The sequence below is a fragment of the Coffea eugenioides genome, chromosome 8 (assembly GCF_003713205.1).
Source record: "Coffea eugenioides isolate CCC68of chromosome 8, Ceug_1.0, whole genome shotgun sequence".
Classification (NCBI taxonomy): Eukaryota; Viridiplantae; Streptophyta; class Magnoliopsida; order Gentianales; family Rubiaceae; genus Coffea; species Coffea eugenioides.
Genome location: NC_040042.1, coordinates 35667722 through 35683684, shown reverse-complemented (window position 1 = coordinate 35683684; position 15963 = coordinate 35667722). Strand labels below are relative to the sequence as shown.

General features: G+C 36.5%; 2 protein-coding genes across 5 annotated transcripts; both read left to right on the top strand.

The window, feature by feature from the left end:
- Positions 1-3505: 3505 nt before the first annotated feature.
- LOC113779280 (peptidyl-prolyl cis-trans isomerase CYP95-like) lies at positions 3506-12696 on the top strand. 4 transcript variants are annotated; one of them, XR_003469466.1, is made up of 15 exons: positions 3506-3638; positions 4717-4853; positions 5032-5086; positions 5760-5848; positions 6152-6176; positions 7329-7367; positions 8040-8157; positions 8298-8425; positions 8683-9040; positions 9240-9340; positions 9789-9999; positions 10087-10866; positions 10961-11026; positions 11841-12281; positions 12388-12696. XR_003469466.1 is itself a non-coding variant. In XM_027324826.1 (14 exons), the coding sequence occupies exons 2-14, from the start codon at positions 4779-4781 to the stop codon at positions 12148-12150; spliced, it is 2355 nt and encodes a 784-aa protein (XP_027180627.1). In that variant the 5' UTR covers positions 3506-3638; positions 4766-4778; the 3' UTR covers positions 12151-12696. The 4 variants fall into 4 exon arrangements, 3 of the variants coding, with proteins under 3 accessions (XP_027180627.1, XP_027180626.1, XP_027180628.1); XM_027324826.1 differs by having other exon boundaries at positions 4766-4853; positions 11841-12696; XM_027324825.1 differs by having other exon boundaries at positions 11841-12696.
- A 782-nt stretch (positions 12697-13478) lies between these two features.
- On the top strand, positions 13479-14402 carry LOC113780644. The gene has a single exon (XM_027326425.1). The coding sequence runs from the start codon at positions 13479-13481 to the stop codon at positions 14400-14402; it is 924 nt and encodes a 307-aa protein (XP_027182226.1).
- The last annotated feature ends 1561 nt before the right edge of the window (positions 14403-15963 follow it).

Below are 15963 nucleotides of genomic sequence, written 5' to 3'. Positions count from 1 at the left end.
GTCAAAGATTTTAAGGTTAATATTATACAATTTAGAAAGATAGTAAGGTTATCAGACTGTCAATAATGTGTTTCGCCAAATACAAAAGAAACCTTTAGTTTTATCTTCAATCCATACATTATACAAGTAAAGTTCAGAAAAATGTTGAAATTATAGTGAAATTATATGAAATTTAAGTTAAAGAACTCTATAAGATGGTTTGTTTCTAGTTTAAAGTATATTGATTCTAAGTTTTGTAACCTAAATTCTAACTTTATAACTGCTTTATGTATCATTGAAATAAAATTACAAATTATTAAGTTCAAAAGGAAAAATAAAATTGAAACTAAGCCAAAAAATATATTCCAAGGTGATTGGGAAATATATACCATAAACCTTTGTTCAGCAAACAATATTATATATGTGAAATAAACATATAATTAGAAAAATGTGTCAAGAATATTAATAAAATTCTCAAAAAATTGATAAAAATAAAAAAAAATAGACAAAAATCAAGATTTATAGATTCCCTGATTTTTTTTAATGAAAACTCGCGATCCAAACAATGTAGCATCACGTTAAAGAAGTGATTTACCTCGAACCCAGAACGTATATACGTCCTAATTCTAAAATAACCGGGATTTGTTACTCCAGCAGCTCTCTGAATCTATTTACCCACCAATTTTTCCTTCGTAATTGTGAAAATAAAGCCAGTTCTTCATAGTCTTTGGATTAGAAAAAGGAGGGGGAAAATAGTAGTAAGGAGCGAAATTCTAATGAGTGAAGCGGTTGGGAAGGTATGAGGATGATTACCAGTTGGAGAAGAACAAATAGAGAGGGCAATGATGTTGAGAATGAGACTCAGTAAGCAGAGGAAGAAATCTAATGATTATGGAAAGAAAAAGGGAGAAATATAGATGATGAGAAAAATGCAGTTTTGATATCCAAATTTTGACACATGAGCAGTTTTAATCCTCAAACTTTGAACAAAAACAAATCTGATACCCAAACTTTCAATATTTGAGCACATTTAGTAACCTTAGTGATTTTTTTTCCAAATTGCTACTTGAAAGAATCGTGTGATAGTCATATGTTCGGCAAATATTGTGTAAAAAATCCCACAAAAACGTAAAATATCTTTCTGACACTAAGGTGAAGATGAAATGCAGCAAAAGAAGGAGAAAAGGAATAAGATGAGCAAAGTTAGGCAAGTGACTAAAGTTTTTAAAATATTTTTCTTAGTACTTGGTGTCAAAAGGATATTTTACATTTTTTGATATTTTTTTAATGCAATAATGGTCGGACACGCGACTATCATATGACTCTTTCTGATAGCATTTTGTAAAAAAATCGTTAAAGGTACTAAATATGCTCAAATATTGAAAGTTTGGGTACCGAATTTGTTTTTGTCCAAAATTTGGGGATTAAAACTGTTCATGTGCCAAATTTTGGATACCAAAACTACATTTTTCTCTATAGATGATGGTGGGAAGAAGAATGAGGCGAGAGAACAATCAGAGGCGGAGAAGTTGGGAAGAAGCAGTGGAGTCTACATTTTGCCATCTTTGATGGCGAGAATGATGATGGAACTAGTGGAAGATCAGAGTAGCTTAGAGTACCAGAGAATGATGGAACGAGCTGTTTGTTGAGAATCTGATTCGTGGGAAAGGGTTGTTTTCCTATTCAAGTATCAAAGTCTCGGATGGCATCCCCTGGCATTTATGATGTTTATGCTGCATTAGTTGCAGTTGTTAATATGAAATTTCCTAGAATTGAGGGGGAGTTGTTGAAAAGGATCATATTACAACTCCAAAGAGCTTAGAAGCACAATGACAAGTTATTATTGGTTCGTCTGCCCAATTTATTTTTTATGGTTTTACATTTTTTGATTCGTTATTTTGTCAAATTTAGCTGAGATTTTTTTTTCTATTGTTTGTTTTGGTTAGTGTTTTTGTTTACAGCCTCAATTATTGGCAGCAGTAATGTTTATAGCCTTTTATTAACAGATTTTTCTTAGATTTTTAGACTCCTTTTATTAATAGAACATTAGCTGATTAAATGAGTATTTTTTTGAATTGCAAGTACACTCGATAAATTAATAAATTATTAATTTATCAATTAATTAATACCTTCTTAAATTAATAGAATTTATATGGTTCCAAGGTTATTAATTTATAAAAGGTTTTACTGTATTATGTGAAATAACCTAAGGTTATCATATCAAATAAAAATTATAATAAAGCACCAACAATCACCAAATTGCTTAAAGCTTTCAATTGCTCAATTGATTTTTTTTTTTCTTTTTTTGGTCATTTTGCTCATCAAATTTATGAAAGTGTGATATTTTGACCTCTCCTTTAGTTTCCACAATTAATTTAGATATGTGGAAAAGTATGTGACATGCACACTTCATCTTTTAGGACAGTTTTGAAGTGAAAAAAAAAATATCTTTACAAGTTTAGAGGGTAAAATGATACACAGAAAGTTAGCATTAAGAAAGGTTAGTGGACAAAATTGAAATAAGGAAAAGAGTTTACTTAACTAACTACTAAAAAAATATAAAGTTAGGGTTCATGAATATGTGATATCTCAAAGTGCCTTACATACTCACATTTTTTTCTTCTGGCTACCGCGCATGCACGAAGGAAGTGATAGACCTGTAAATGAGAGGTCTCCAATTCGAAAATCTCTCACTTATACTAAAATAAAAAATAGAAGAAAGTTTGAGCTAAAATTTCGTCGCCTTCGAACTAAGAAAAGTAAATTAAGATAAAAAAAAAAAACACAATCTTAATAAATTGAAAGGTTGATGTAAAACTAATTTTCATTCAATTTTCTTTTCAAAAAGTTAAACTTGATGTTTAAATTGTAATTTTCTAGAAAAAAAATTTTGAAATATTTTCTCAACACATTTTGTAATTATCTTTTTAAATCAACCATGTCTCAAATCGGTACATTATATTTTTCTGTAAAAACTCTTTAAAAAAATTATTACAATTCAAACGGGCACAATTACATGCACTTGGATGCTCCTATATATTACAATTTACAACAACTATTTTTCTCCATTTTTTAAGGGTCCGTTTGATAAAACTGAAACCTGAAAACTGAAATTTGAAATTTGAATCTATTAAGTTATTGAATTGTTAAATACAAAATCTAGTACATTTAAGTGTATATGATATTAAGTGATAAGTGAATAAATTAACACTTTTTCAGAGCGAGTTTTACTTAGAAAATTCAGTGTCATTTAATTAATTTAAATATTTTATTTTTAACTATCTAATGCGTCTTAAAAATTCAGATATAAATTCATTAAATTTAGTTATCAAACGAGGCCTTCAATCCAAACATCTCATTCACGCTCCTCTCCCCGTCACAGCAACAAATTTTTTTTTTGGTTCTAGTAAATCAGCAAGAAACCCAGGGTTAATTTCGTCAAAATGCCCAGCAGAAGTAACTGGGACCTGCTTTATAAGCTAACTCTCCAAGTTCTAGGTTTTTCGTCCTCTCCTTTTCTCACACAGTCACACACCTCACCCGCACGCACTCCATCACTCTCTTCCTCTAATCTTCACAAATTTTTTCTCAATTATCTTTCCTCTTTTTTGTGTCTTCGGGTGGAGGAGCAACTTCATCAGCTGCGCCATCTCTTTAAGGTATTCCGGTTACGGTAATAAAATTATCGATTCGCACGATTATGCACAGCTATTCACTTAAACGTTACTATGTTGAATTTGAGGATGAACTTTTTTTTATTTAATTTTTAATTTTTTTATCAATATTTTTTTGTGTATTTATGTGTTGTGATTGAGTCTGACTAGCATTTTGTTGTTGATTTGATTTACTGATTTGGGTAGAAGAATATCTAAAAGATTAATAAATTCGTGATAGGGTTTAGGGTTTCAGGTTTCTGATTCGTGTATCTCTAGGCAATTGCTTGTTTGGGAGTTTGGACCTACCTTTTTATGTCATATCTGTTGTTGTGGTCGTGTTTTAGCTGACACATAGTTGTGCATGCGATGTTTTATTTGGGATTTTTTTTTGCCTTTTTTTACTTTCTAATTCTGTCCTTTTAGTTGACGGAAATTGTAAAGGGTTATGTTTGTAATAGTTCGATCTGGTATTTTGCGGCAGTGAAGTGCATTTTAGGGCCAATGTGCTTGAACGGTTAATTAAAGTTAGTTTTTTGTTAAGGGTGTATCGGTGATTAGTTCTAGAGTATATCAAGTTATGGTGTTTTAGCTATGCATTTATAGTTACGTGCTGAAGATACATCCTTTTGTCTTTATGAAAAGGGATGAAGTTCGGTCGTGGATGTTTTATGTACTCTTGGCGATGAAGTCTTGCTTGATTACTTGTTAAATGGAGAAAGCTACGTCTGTCAGACTATTGCAAGCAATGTCATTGAAAATACAAATTAATACCCTGGTCAAGAATGCCCTTTTTCTGGTTATTTTAATTGCATGACCTGATCTTAGCTTCATCTGCTGGTTATGTTGTACCCTGTAGTTTTTGGTCATTTGTGATTATGTACAATCTCCTCTCTATAATTTGTCTTTTTATTGTTTGGCTGCCACATCAAAATATGCTTTATGTTGTGCCTGCTCTATATGATTCCTGATGTTAATTTGAAGAATAATTCTTCCTAAGGTGCTGTTTCTTGTGGTATGCTGTATAAAGTTAGTGCTTGTCAGGTTACTAATTCATTTAGTTGCTTTTGTGGTTACTGGTTAGGGACCTGTCCAGCCTTTCTTGTGATGCTAACTTGAGCTTGTGACATCAGAAATTCTGCTAAGATGAGTAAACACAAGCCTTTGGTGTTTTTGGACGTGTCTATTGATGGTGACCCTTTTGAGAGAATGATATTCGAGGTACTTTATTCTTTCTAGCTCACTAGTATGTAAAGAAAAACCTTTTGATCATTATTTGTTTTGTTGCCTCTTCTATACAACGATTCTTCCTAAGGAAAATCTTCCTAGTCCCCTTCTTATTTTCCCTCATTCTTACTAATAAAGTATCTGGAGCTGATTGGTTTTTGCCTTCATGCAGCTTTTCACCGATGTTGCTCCAAAGACTGCTGAAAATTTTCGTGCACTTTGTACAGGTGGTTTTTCGATTTTGCATTTGGAACTGCACACGTCATGGTTAATTTCTTATTTCTTTTTCGTGGAAAAAATAGTTAAGAGAATTCTCTGTAAGTTATTTTCGAATATTTGAGCATGTCTGCTGCTTGCAAGGGATCTTGAGAAATGTGTCTGAGTATCTGAGAGTAAGTCATACTGCAATCAATTTCACCGTTTGAATTACCAAGAAATGTTTTCATTCTATTTTCTGATTTAGGAATTACTTTTACCTCGAAAATGGTAATAAGAGCACATAGATGAAATGCATTCTCAAATGACTTAGCTTGTACTAACTAGTCTCTGCAAAGTGCAATAGAAAAAGCCCTTAGCCTTTTTTTTTATTGCTGAAATTCAGGATGATTTAGTTAAACTCCCTTTCCTCGTGTTTGTTTGAAATATTAGCCAAGATGATTTTTCGTACCGATTATAGTCAGATTTTAACTCTTGTATAGTTGTTTGCCTTTGTAAGTGCATATGGCAATTGCAATAAACTTTCGAGTGATTGAAAATCATTGTATAGGAAAGGTCCATCTGCCGATTTTGTTGCTCATAATGGAGAAACTGTTGGTTGTTCCTGATACAGGATTTTCCTCATCTTAATGAAAGTTTTATCCCATACTTACAGAATCTGGTACGGCTTATTAATTTTTTCAGGGGAGGAAGGCGAAAGTTCAAGAGCTAAGAGACCCCTCCATTACAAAGGAACTTTCTTCCATAGGATTATTAAAGGATCCTGGGCTAAGGTATGTCCCCTGATTTTTGCCTGGATTGACATGTTCTGATTGAGTTAAAATGTGATCTAAGCTGCCTGTGTTTAGATTCTATGGTTTAGAAAGGCTTAGAGGTGGTCTGTCTTTTAGCCAGTTATCTGTGTTTATGCTGTAGGGTACAGGGCTGATGGTCACGACTGCTTTTCTTGTGAATTAGTTTTGAGGTTGTACTTAGTTGTCCATCTTTGAAATTTCTGAACTTCAGCATGTGGAACCTGCTTTTAGAATCATGTCTTCTTGATGAAAGGAGACTAACTGATTATTATTTTTTTGCAGGCTGGTGATTTGCTTAGACGAGATGGTATGCATTTGTTGATTTTTATTGAAACTTAAGTACTCTTTTGTCTCTCTTCAGTTGTGCTTTCTCCCCAGTTTTTTTTTTTTGGGGGGGGGGGGGTTTGTTGGCGTGGGTGGGCCAGTCTTACATGAATAGTTTTCTTAATTCAAAATGGATCAGTGCTTGATCCAAGCAATTGGTACTTCCTTTGCTTATTCTGAAATATGTGAGGGTGGTTATCATTTGTGCCTCAAGAGAGAATCCCATGTTCTTTACTTGGAAGTCCATTTATTGCTCTCTTCTCACTCAATTCTATTTGTACTATACAGTAGAACTTGACATTTTGTCCAATTTGCTCATTTTTCTATAGGATACTCTCTGCTGAATTTCTATAACTATGAGTTTTAAATGGCAAACTGCTTGCTTTTTTGGCAGTTTGATAAGAGTTAATGCGGGAGGATCGTGATAGTGGTCAAATGTTTTTTAGGTTCTGTGAGTGTGGGTACTTGTTGTCAAACAGATGCTGGTAGACTTAATGTATAATAGTATCTTTGTGGACAATTGTTTCTCTGGGGAAATTACATTTTTGGTATAGTGTAGTAGGTTATGTTTTGAAGATAGCGGTGCTAAGGCAAAAAGTGAATCGTTTTTCATTTATTGAAGGTTAGAGGTAAATGGTATGGTGATTTAGCTTATGCTAGATCCATGATGCATTTCCTTCTAACTCATGTTCAACTTCGGTTGTTAACATGCACCCTGATATTAGGACAGAGAGGTACGCTAAATATCAATTTTCCTACACTGGTGACTGAGGTTTGCCTTCTTAATTCTAAAGGTTTAGTGAATGAAAGTGTGATATTGCTTTAAAGTAAATGAAGTATGAAGAATCTGCAAATTTGGTTGCATCATTGAGCCCATGTTTATGGAACTGTAAATCTATGGGAAAGTGTAAAAAATCATGAATGCTGAAGATTTAGCAAATTGATAATGAAGCACCCTTAGGTGGTAAGCCTTAGTAATTTACAACTTCTCTCTGCCAAGCTGTACTTCCTGTTTATGCCTACTACTGTTGACAACTTTTTATGGCTGAAGGTCCCATGTCCTTATGCTCTTGCACTATCTTAACATTATTGTTTCCTGTATTCTTTGAATTGAACTTCACTTCCTACTTTACAGGTAATTATGGAGAAAGTATATATGGTGACAAATTTCCAGGTGAGAATTTCCTCCTTTGACTGCCACCCATTTTGGTACAATTTGGGGTGTCTTGAGTACTATTATAGAAAAAGTATGGTGTATGGTAACCCCTTAAGCAGCATTTCATACATTCTTTTTGCCCAAATCATTTGTGTGTTGAAAGCAAATGGTTTTCCTTTTGCATTGCCTGTGAAGGTGGGGCCTGACTTTGATGTTATTCTCGGTGCATTGGGAGCTTCAATCAAATGATATTGGACAATTGTTTTCTCTCTTACAATGGTAGGGAATACAAATGTTATGCCTGCCTGTATATATGATTGCCAGTGATCCTTGTGAAATAATTTTCTTCATCTTTCTCATGAATGTTTTGGCTCTACTGGAACATATGCACCAGGAATAGCAGGGGTGCTGTTCCATCTTAATCCAGGCAACTTTTTATTTTTTAGATTAGCCTTGTAACTATTGGCTAATTTTCTGTTCACAGGGTTGCTTTCACTAGTAGATCTGTTGATGTCTTCATTTTTCTTTACATTACAACCTGAAAACTTATTAGTTGAATTACTACCAGAGGTCTTCCCTCCTGCTACTAGAAAGAGTAGTATTCTTGCTAAAGAGTGGGGGGGATCTTTGTAGCTTGCATCAGTGTGTTATAGTGAAGTTCTACACAGTAACCATTATTATTTGTTTCAGATGAGCCTCCTAAGCTAAAACATGACGGGCCTGGTCTTCTATCAATGGCGATTGCTGATCGTGATGAACGCGGCTCACAGTTCATTCTAACATTTAAAGCTGATCATCATCTCGACAGGTTTGTCATCATCCTGCTGTAGTATCTTAGTGTTTTTACTAAATAGTCCCAGAGGTTCTAGAGTTGAACATTTATGCCTCCATTGTGCTTAAAAGTTGCATCTTCCTTAGCTCAAGTGTTTTTTGGCATCTTCAAAACAGGAAATGCGTTGTGTTCGGGAAACTTGTGCATGGGAATGAAGTTCTGAAGAAGATTGAAAATACTGGAGATGAAGATGGCAGACCTTCTGTAACTGTGAAGATAGTCAATTGTGGTGAACTACACTGGGGTGAGATTTCAGATAGAAAAAACATAAATTTTATTTCTTTTCAAAATTGTCCTGAGCTTTTTAAGCATAACAAATCCATTTTATTTACCTAAAAAAATCTATTTATATACTATACCAGATTATCTCAAAAGAATTTTTTTAACAGTCACTGAACTCTGAAATTTTTGGGTTTATATCTTGTAACTCTTGCTTAAAGTTTTTAAGGGCTTGTGCTATGGTTTCCTTTCTGTTAATTCTCCCCTGGTCTGCATGTCCAGACAAGAGGAAGCTGCATAAACTGAAACAGGGAAAGGATGTTTCTCCTGAGGCCAACAGTCATGAACTTCGGCGCAAGGCGAAGCACAAAAAATCATCCAAGGAGAGAAGAAAAAGGAGGAGGAAACATTATAGTTCGGAATCAGATACTAGCTCAGATGATGACACTGAATCTAGTGAATCCGATAGTGATTCAGATTCTGATAGAACATCATCCACATATGATAGCTCCTCAAGTGATGACAGGCGGCGCAAGAGGAAGAGATCCAAGAGAGACAAACATAGGCGTGGAAAGAAGGATAGGCGGAGGGAAAAAAGGCGCAAGAGACGTGATAAGAAATCAAAGCGCAAATCAAGAAGGTTTTGCAACTCTGTTGCTTTCTTTTGTGTCTAACCTTTCTTAAGGCGTACCTCCATAGTTACCCTTTACTGTGCTGAGTTAGGGCTTTGGTGTTAAGATTGTTGGTAGCATTTGTAATGATACGGATCTTGTTTCTTCCACCGTCATTCAGCATTTTGTTATCGTGCTAAAGTTTCTGCTTCCTTCATTTGTTTGTAGGGCATCAGATAGTCTTTCGGGGAGTGAGACCGGAAGCGAAAGTGGTTCTAAAGATAATGATGGTGAGGCTCAAGTGTTGGCCAGGAAGCCTAAAAACTTCGGTAAGATTATAACAACCCTGTTTCATCGTGTCTATATGAAATGGTTATCTCTGCTGGGATTCTCAGCTTGAGGTTTTGAACATATGCATATTCATGGTATCTGTCTGTATATCCAAGGCATGCTTCTCTGTTCTATCCTAGTTTTTGGTCGCTATAAATGCCTAGTTACTATCTTTGCTGTTCTTCTATGCAACAAAAATCAATCTGCACTCTTCTTTAATCTCATGAGCGTCACCCTTTGGCAAAGCCTGTTCTGAACAACCTATTTCCGGTGAAAATGTTTTATATTTTTTTTGGCATCTTGTTTTATTTGGTGAAAATGCTTTATACATGTTAGCATGTAGAGGAGTGTGATCTGTAAAGCACATGACTGTTTTTGCTTGTTCAAACCAAACTAGCTTGTCATTTCAGAAGTTCTTAACACTGCTAATTCTTTTATACGTGGCAGAAAGAAATCAATCTCCTCCAGTTGAGGAGGGTGAAGCTGCTTTAGTTCGTGAAAATAGAGGGGGGTCAACTGACATGTTTGAAGGGGAAGAGGGTGAATTTCCTAAAGAGAATGGAGAGCCTCAAAGCAATGGGATTGGAGTTGAAACTAGATCTCAGAAAAATGCAGATAAACAACCTGATTTAGTGGACGACCACCCTGACAAATCTAGGTTCACATTCCATTTCTTTCACACCTGCGTTGTTATTTACGTTACGGATTCTGCAGATCTGGTGTTTTATTGAAAGTTAATGAGCAGGAGCCGAAGCATGAGTTCTAAAAGAACAATGAGCAAGAGCATGAGCATTAGTCCTAAGAGGAGTTCAAGTGGAGGTCGGAGTGTTAGCCGCAAACGCAGTATGAGCAGGAGTCGAAGTGCTAGCATCAGCGATCAGCGGCAATTACGAAGGAGCAGGAGTATTACCCCTGTTAGAAGTGCTAGCAGCAGGAGCCCTGCTAGAAGTGTGAGTAGAAGTCCAGTGAGGAGCAAAAGAGGAGTAAGTCGCAGTGTGAGTCCTCCAGTGAGAGCCCAGACACGGAGAAGCAGCAGTCCCTCAGCATCTCCACCTAGGAGGCCTACTCGGAGTCCACCTAGAACATCATCTAGGAGGTCTTCATACAAATCAGCAAGTAGAAGTCCAGTCAGATCTTCTCGGAGGAGTTTAAGTAGAAGCCCTTCTCAGCGTCGAAAGAGTGTGAGCAGAAGTCCTGTCCGTTTAACTCGCAGGAGTGTCAGCAGAAGCTCTGGGAAGGCCCCTTCTAAGCGAAGTCCAAGCCGGAGTTCAGGTAGGGCACCCAGCAGAAACAATCGCCGCAGCTATTCAAGAAGTCCTAGAAGTGGAATCCGTAGGGTAAGGTCACCTGTTTCTGATCGTCGCCGAAGCTCATCAAGTCCCTCTGGAGGGGAATCCCCCAAGCGTGTTAGGAGGGGGAGGGGCTTCAGTGAGCGATACTCTTATGTACGCAGATACAGGAGCCGTTCTCCAGATAGGTCACCTGTACGGTCCTACAGATATGGTGGGCGAAGTGACCGTGACAGGTAAAATGTTTAGTTTGAACATCTTACTATAAAAGCATATGAGCTTTATGCTTGGTGTCAATACACTCCTACCTCCTGTTTTTTCTATTGATAGATATCCGAGCTATAGAAGATCCCCTAGGCGCTACAGGAGTCCGCCAAGAGGAAGAACTCCTCCAAGGTCTGTAACTTAAATACTTTGTCTGAGTTTTTCTTTGGTGTTCTTGGAGCATTACAAAGTTCCAAGTTATTTTGTTGCTATGGCACACCTCTGTTGGAGATGCACATTATTCTACTTTCAAGACCATCTGAGCAAATAAATTTCTAATTTACTATGATGATGAAATCAATATTTTTTTTTGGTTTTTTTTTGGGGTGGGGGGTGGGAGGGGGGGTTTGGAGAGGGAGGTGGTGAATGTGTTTGGAAAATAGAATCTGTATGCGGAATGGGATGATACACATTGAGTTCTGTTTTTATCTCTATGAAGCTTCTTTCAAGTCCAGATGTGTGTTGAAAACATTTTACTGGAGAGAAGTATATATTAAACATAAATGGTAGGATGAATAGGTTGCTGGTTGCAACTATAGAGTTGGGAAAATGAGGACCCATGCCTTGCAGGATATTAACTATAGAGTTGGGAAAATGAGGACCCATGCCTTGCAGGATATTAACTAAGGAACAAAACAAAAAAACTGCTCATTTGTCATTGTTAAGCAATGGTGTGAGTACAATCTGTGTTATGCTTGGGATTTAAATTGGAATGGCCTAGCTGATTACTTATCCTTTGTACTGTTTCTAATTTGGTGTCCCTATATCAGTGGGAGATGGCTTACCTGTATCAAATTGTGTAGTATTTGTTTGCATATCTCTTGATTCTGTATGTCCGAAAATTAATTTGTGAATCAGTAAAAGTTTCAGTGCCTATTTATGACAAGCTTTGCTTTGGGAAGCATCATGACACAGCATGGTGATTAACCTAATTCTTGTGTTGCAGATACAGAGGAAGGAGAAGTAGGAGCCGCAGTCGCAGTGTATCTCATAGTCCAATTCGTTATCGCCGTCGCTACAGCCGTAGCCCTGTTCGCAGCCGATCACCTGTGGATAGATACCGTGGATCACCACGTGTGGAGAGGCGGCGTTCACCTTCTAGGAGTAGGAGCGTATCAGAATCGGAATCATCTCTGGCCTCACAATCTCCAAAGCGGGTTAGCAAAGAGAAGTCAAGGTCCTCCTCTGGGAGTCCCCCAGGGAGGCCAGGCCTGGTTTCATATGGTGATGGCTCTCCCGACTCAGGTCGGGATTAACATCATATCTTGGCTCTTAAGACTGCTTGGTGGAGTTCTCTCTTACAGTGGAGTTTTATGAGATCCACATCACTACAGTTGAGTTGGTGTTTGGGAATCAGAGAGAACTGCTAGGTGGTGTGCTTTTTTAGGTATATGCCTGAATAATAATGCGTTTTTTTCTGTGTTATATTGTAGTCATTTGGGTTACAGACGTTCTTTATTTGGTAATCCCTAGGATACTTGTTCCTATTCCAGGATCACAAATTTCTGGTGGATTGGCGATGCTTACGATCTTTTTGCCATCCTGGTAGAGGCAGAGAATTAGACTGCAATATAATTTACTACCTAAGTCGTAACGCTTATATTGTCCTTAGATGAGTTGAATCTGTCGTTTTATTTTGGCTTGTTTTTGGAGGTTAAGACATTTTACTTTATTGTTGAATTATCTTAAAATACTAATGTGTACCAGCCTCGAGTTTCTTTGGACTGACATGTATCTATCAGCCAAGTTTGTCTAGTTATCTACATGGCAGATATAGACTCGGAATATAATCATTTTGGTATAGAATCATGGGATTTACATTGGATTACGAAAATCAGCTGCGTAGGTCTCATTCCCTTGATTAATCTGTGTACCTGAATGGTTTAGATTTTACAGCACCTTAACAATATTATCACGTAGTCCGTTGACTTGATTGGAAGATCGTCATTTGCCCTGCAAGTAGAAAACAATATGTATGTTTTAGCGTAGAGCTCAAGAGTGTCTACATAAGACGGTCTGCTCAAAGTGTTTGCCTGTCTTAGTGTAGATCCGTAGCATCGGTTAAAAGATCTCATGTTTTTCGAGATATTCACTACATATATATATATATATATATATATATATATATATGTTCATCTTTAAATGGATAAAAGTCAAATCCGTGAATGAAACTTGTTGATTCCTACTTGTTAATTGACAATGCTGTTGGGCCTCAGCTAATTTTGGATTTAATATCCGCAGAACACAAACGGATAGCAAAACACTACACACACAAACATGTACGCAGGTCATTTCATCTTGAACCTGTGTGCTTATGGAAAGAAATATCCCAACTGCCAAAAAGATAGAACACAAATTGGCATGCGTAGTGGAGCCGGACGATGTCCAGGGCTGAAATAGCAAGGAAATTTATGTACCACAACATTGGAAGTATCCGTGTTTATACACTACTGTCTTTATATATGACGAGAAAATTACCATTAGCTCTTCCTCTGGAGAACCCTGGAGTTTGCATATGCATATCATAATCACAAATATTTCCATCAGTGCTGGTGAATTAATTGATCAAGAATCATCAAGAAATATGTCTTCGCTTCGTATCCGCGAAGCCATTGTCGAGTGTCTCGATGAAATCCGATCTGATTCAAGAGAGAATCAGCTAAAGGCTCTGCAAACTTTGGTAAGCATCACAAAAGTTAATCCTCAAAACAGGAATTTATTAGCACAAACAGATGGTGCCATCTCTATTCTTCTTTCCCTATCCAAATCTGCCTCCCCAGCGGTTGAAACTCTGGCTCTGACCATCCTGTTCAATCTCTCCCTGAACCCTAATCTGAAGCAATCGTTGGCAGAGATGGAAAACATAATCTACCTCAACTCTGCCATCCTGGCCCCTGCTTCTGCAGAATCCAGCAAATTAGCAGCCTCATTTTTATGTAGCCTAGCAATGTTGGACAAAAACAAGGCAAAGTTTGGAGTTGCCCGCACCATTCAGGTTCTAGTAAGCGCAATTTCTTCACGATCACACGGTCCGGCTTCTCATCACCTTCTTAGTTCTCTTGCTGAACTTGTGCAGTTCCACGGCAACTGTACAGTGGCAGTACGGTCAGGTGCTGTTCCAATGCTACTCAAATTCGCAGGGAATAGAGATGGTGAGGATCTCGCTGGCACTTCCCTGGCGATTTTGTGCCTGCTCGCGAGGTTTGAAGAGGGATTGAGTGCTTTGAGAAAGACTGATGAGATTGTTGGATCAATGCTGGAAGTTTTGAAAGGTAGATGCATGTTGAGTAAGGAAGGTGCAGCTGATATTCTTATTAGACTGTTTGATGAAAGTGAGGGATGCATAAGGGATGCTTTAAGATTGCCTGATTTCTTGACAGTTCTAGCTGATGTTTCCGTGAGGGGTTCTGGTAGAGCTCGAGAAAAGGCTGGTTCATTGATGAAGAAGATGATGGAGGTTAATTTAGATAGCCATGTAGATGGTAAATATTTGATGCATCAATGGTGAAAATAATCATCAATTTGTTGCTACACTCAAGTTTTTTTCTTTGCGATGATTTACATGCAGAGGTACTTTCTTTTGATTTCACAGTTGCTTCCCAAACAACATCTACAGTTGTTTATTTCATTGTATAATTGTCATGGCCTTCTTTTGATTTTATATATTTTTAAGTTATTCTTGTGAATCTCCTTTCTCTTAAAAAACATTAGCTAGGCACATTGAATCATCTTCATTTTCTTATTTTTGTGTGTAAAACAACATTGTGGCAATCTACATCAGGCCAGGCATACCTCAAACTATTTGGTCCAAAACGCATTATATTACAATCTGAATAAATTCATAGGGAATGGCATGTACTTCATCTTGCATAGTTGTATTCATTACATACTTTCATTTTTAGAAGGAAGTTTTTTATGGATTCCATTTGCCCTAATTTGTCTCGGAAAGACTTGTATGGGAATTGTTAAAAACATAAAAGAACAATTTTGTAGAACGAAATTGGAAACCAATTTAGACCTAACTCAATTTAAAAGGGTGGGGCTAAATCCACACTCTTTACACCAAAATGTCTATAAAGCCCACACCATTTATAAGATTTCATAGGAACTTTTTCAATACCAAAACTAACCTTTTGCTTTTGTGGTAGAAAAAGATGGAGTCAATCAAATTCATCTTTTCTCCCACTTTACTGCATCTTTTATCGTCCCCTACCTTGCCTTCCAATATTGAAGACTTATAGTAGCAACTATCATCATCAACTATAATGTACCAGAGCATAGCAAAAATTTACCAGAACATTTCTCATCTTCTCATATATAATAAGAGAGATAATAACATTGTTTCAACCAATGCCAACAAAAGGAATGAAGAAAAAGGTTAAGAAATTTAGAAATTAACATATGTAAGGCTATCTACTGGATATCCAAATAAACACATGAATATGGGTTCTCCATAGAAAATTGAAATCTAAATAAAACTCGTCACAGTCCCATAATGCCATTTGAAACAAAATTTCTCCTCTGTTGTCTTCCATGATGTACGCAGCTAATGCATTTGAGCCTTAAAAAGAAGAATAAAAATCCCATGTTAGGGATAGACATAATCAATGGAAAGGAATGGGTTTGTACACCAGTTCTTGCAAATCATACTAAAATCTAGCTCCACAAGAAGTCATCAGCTACACTAAATATAGTGCCAATTGAGTTGCATTCTATCATTTCTATCATACCTATAAAATGTTAGTAATTCGTACCATAATTCACATGTATGCTAAGAATAAAACAGATTACAAGTGTACTAGTCTAAAAATGATCAATTGTTACAAGCACTCAACCTATTAAGAGAATCAATAGAATTACGTTTGTAAACAGATTAACACTACTAGACAATAATTATTTCCATGTCAGTTTTTTCCAGCATAAAATAAGCTTCTCATCTCAATAGCCATATTGATTTAACCAACTAAACGTATGATTGTTTGATGTCCAAATCAAATGAAAGATTAGAAACCATAATATCCAAAGACTCTAAAATGACTAAAATTTCTTAAAAACTTCCAATCAAGACT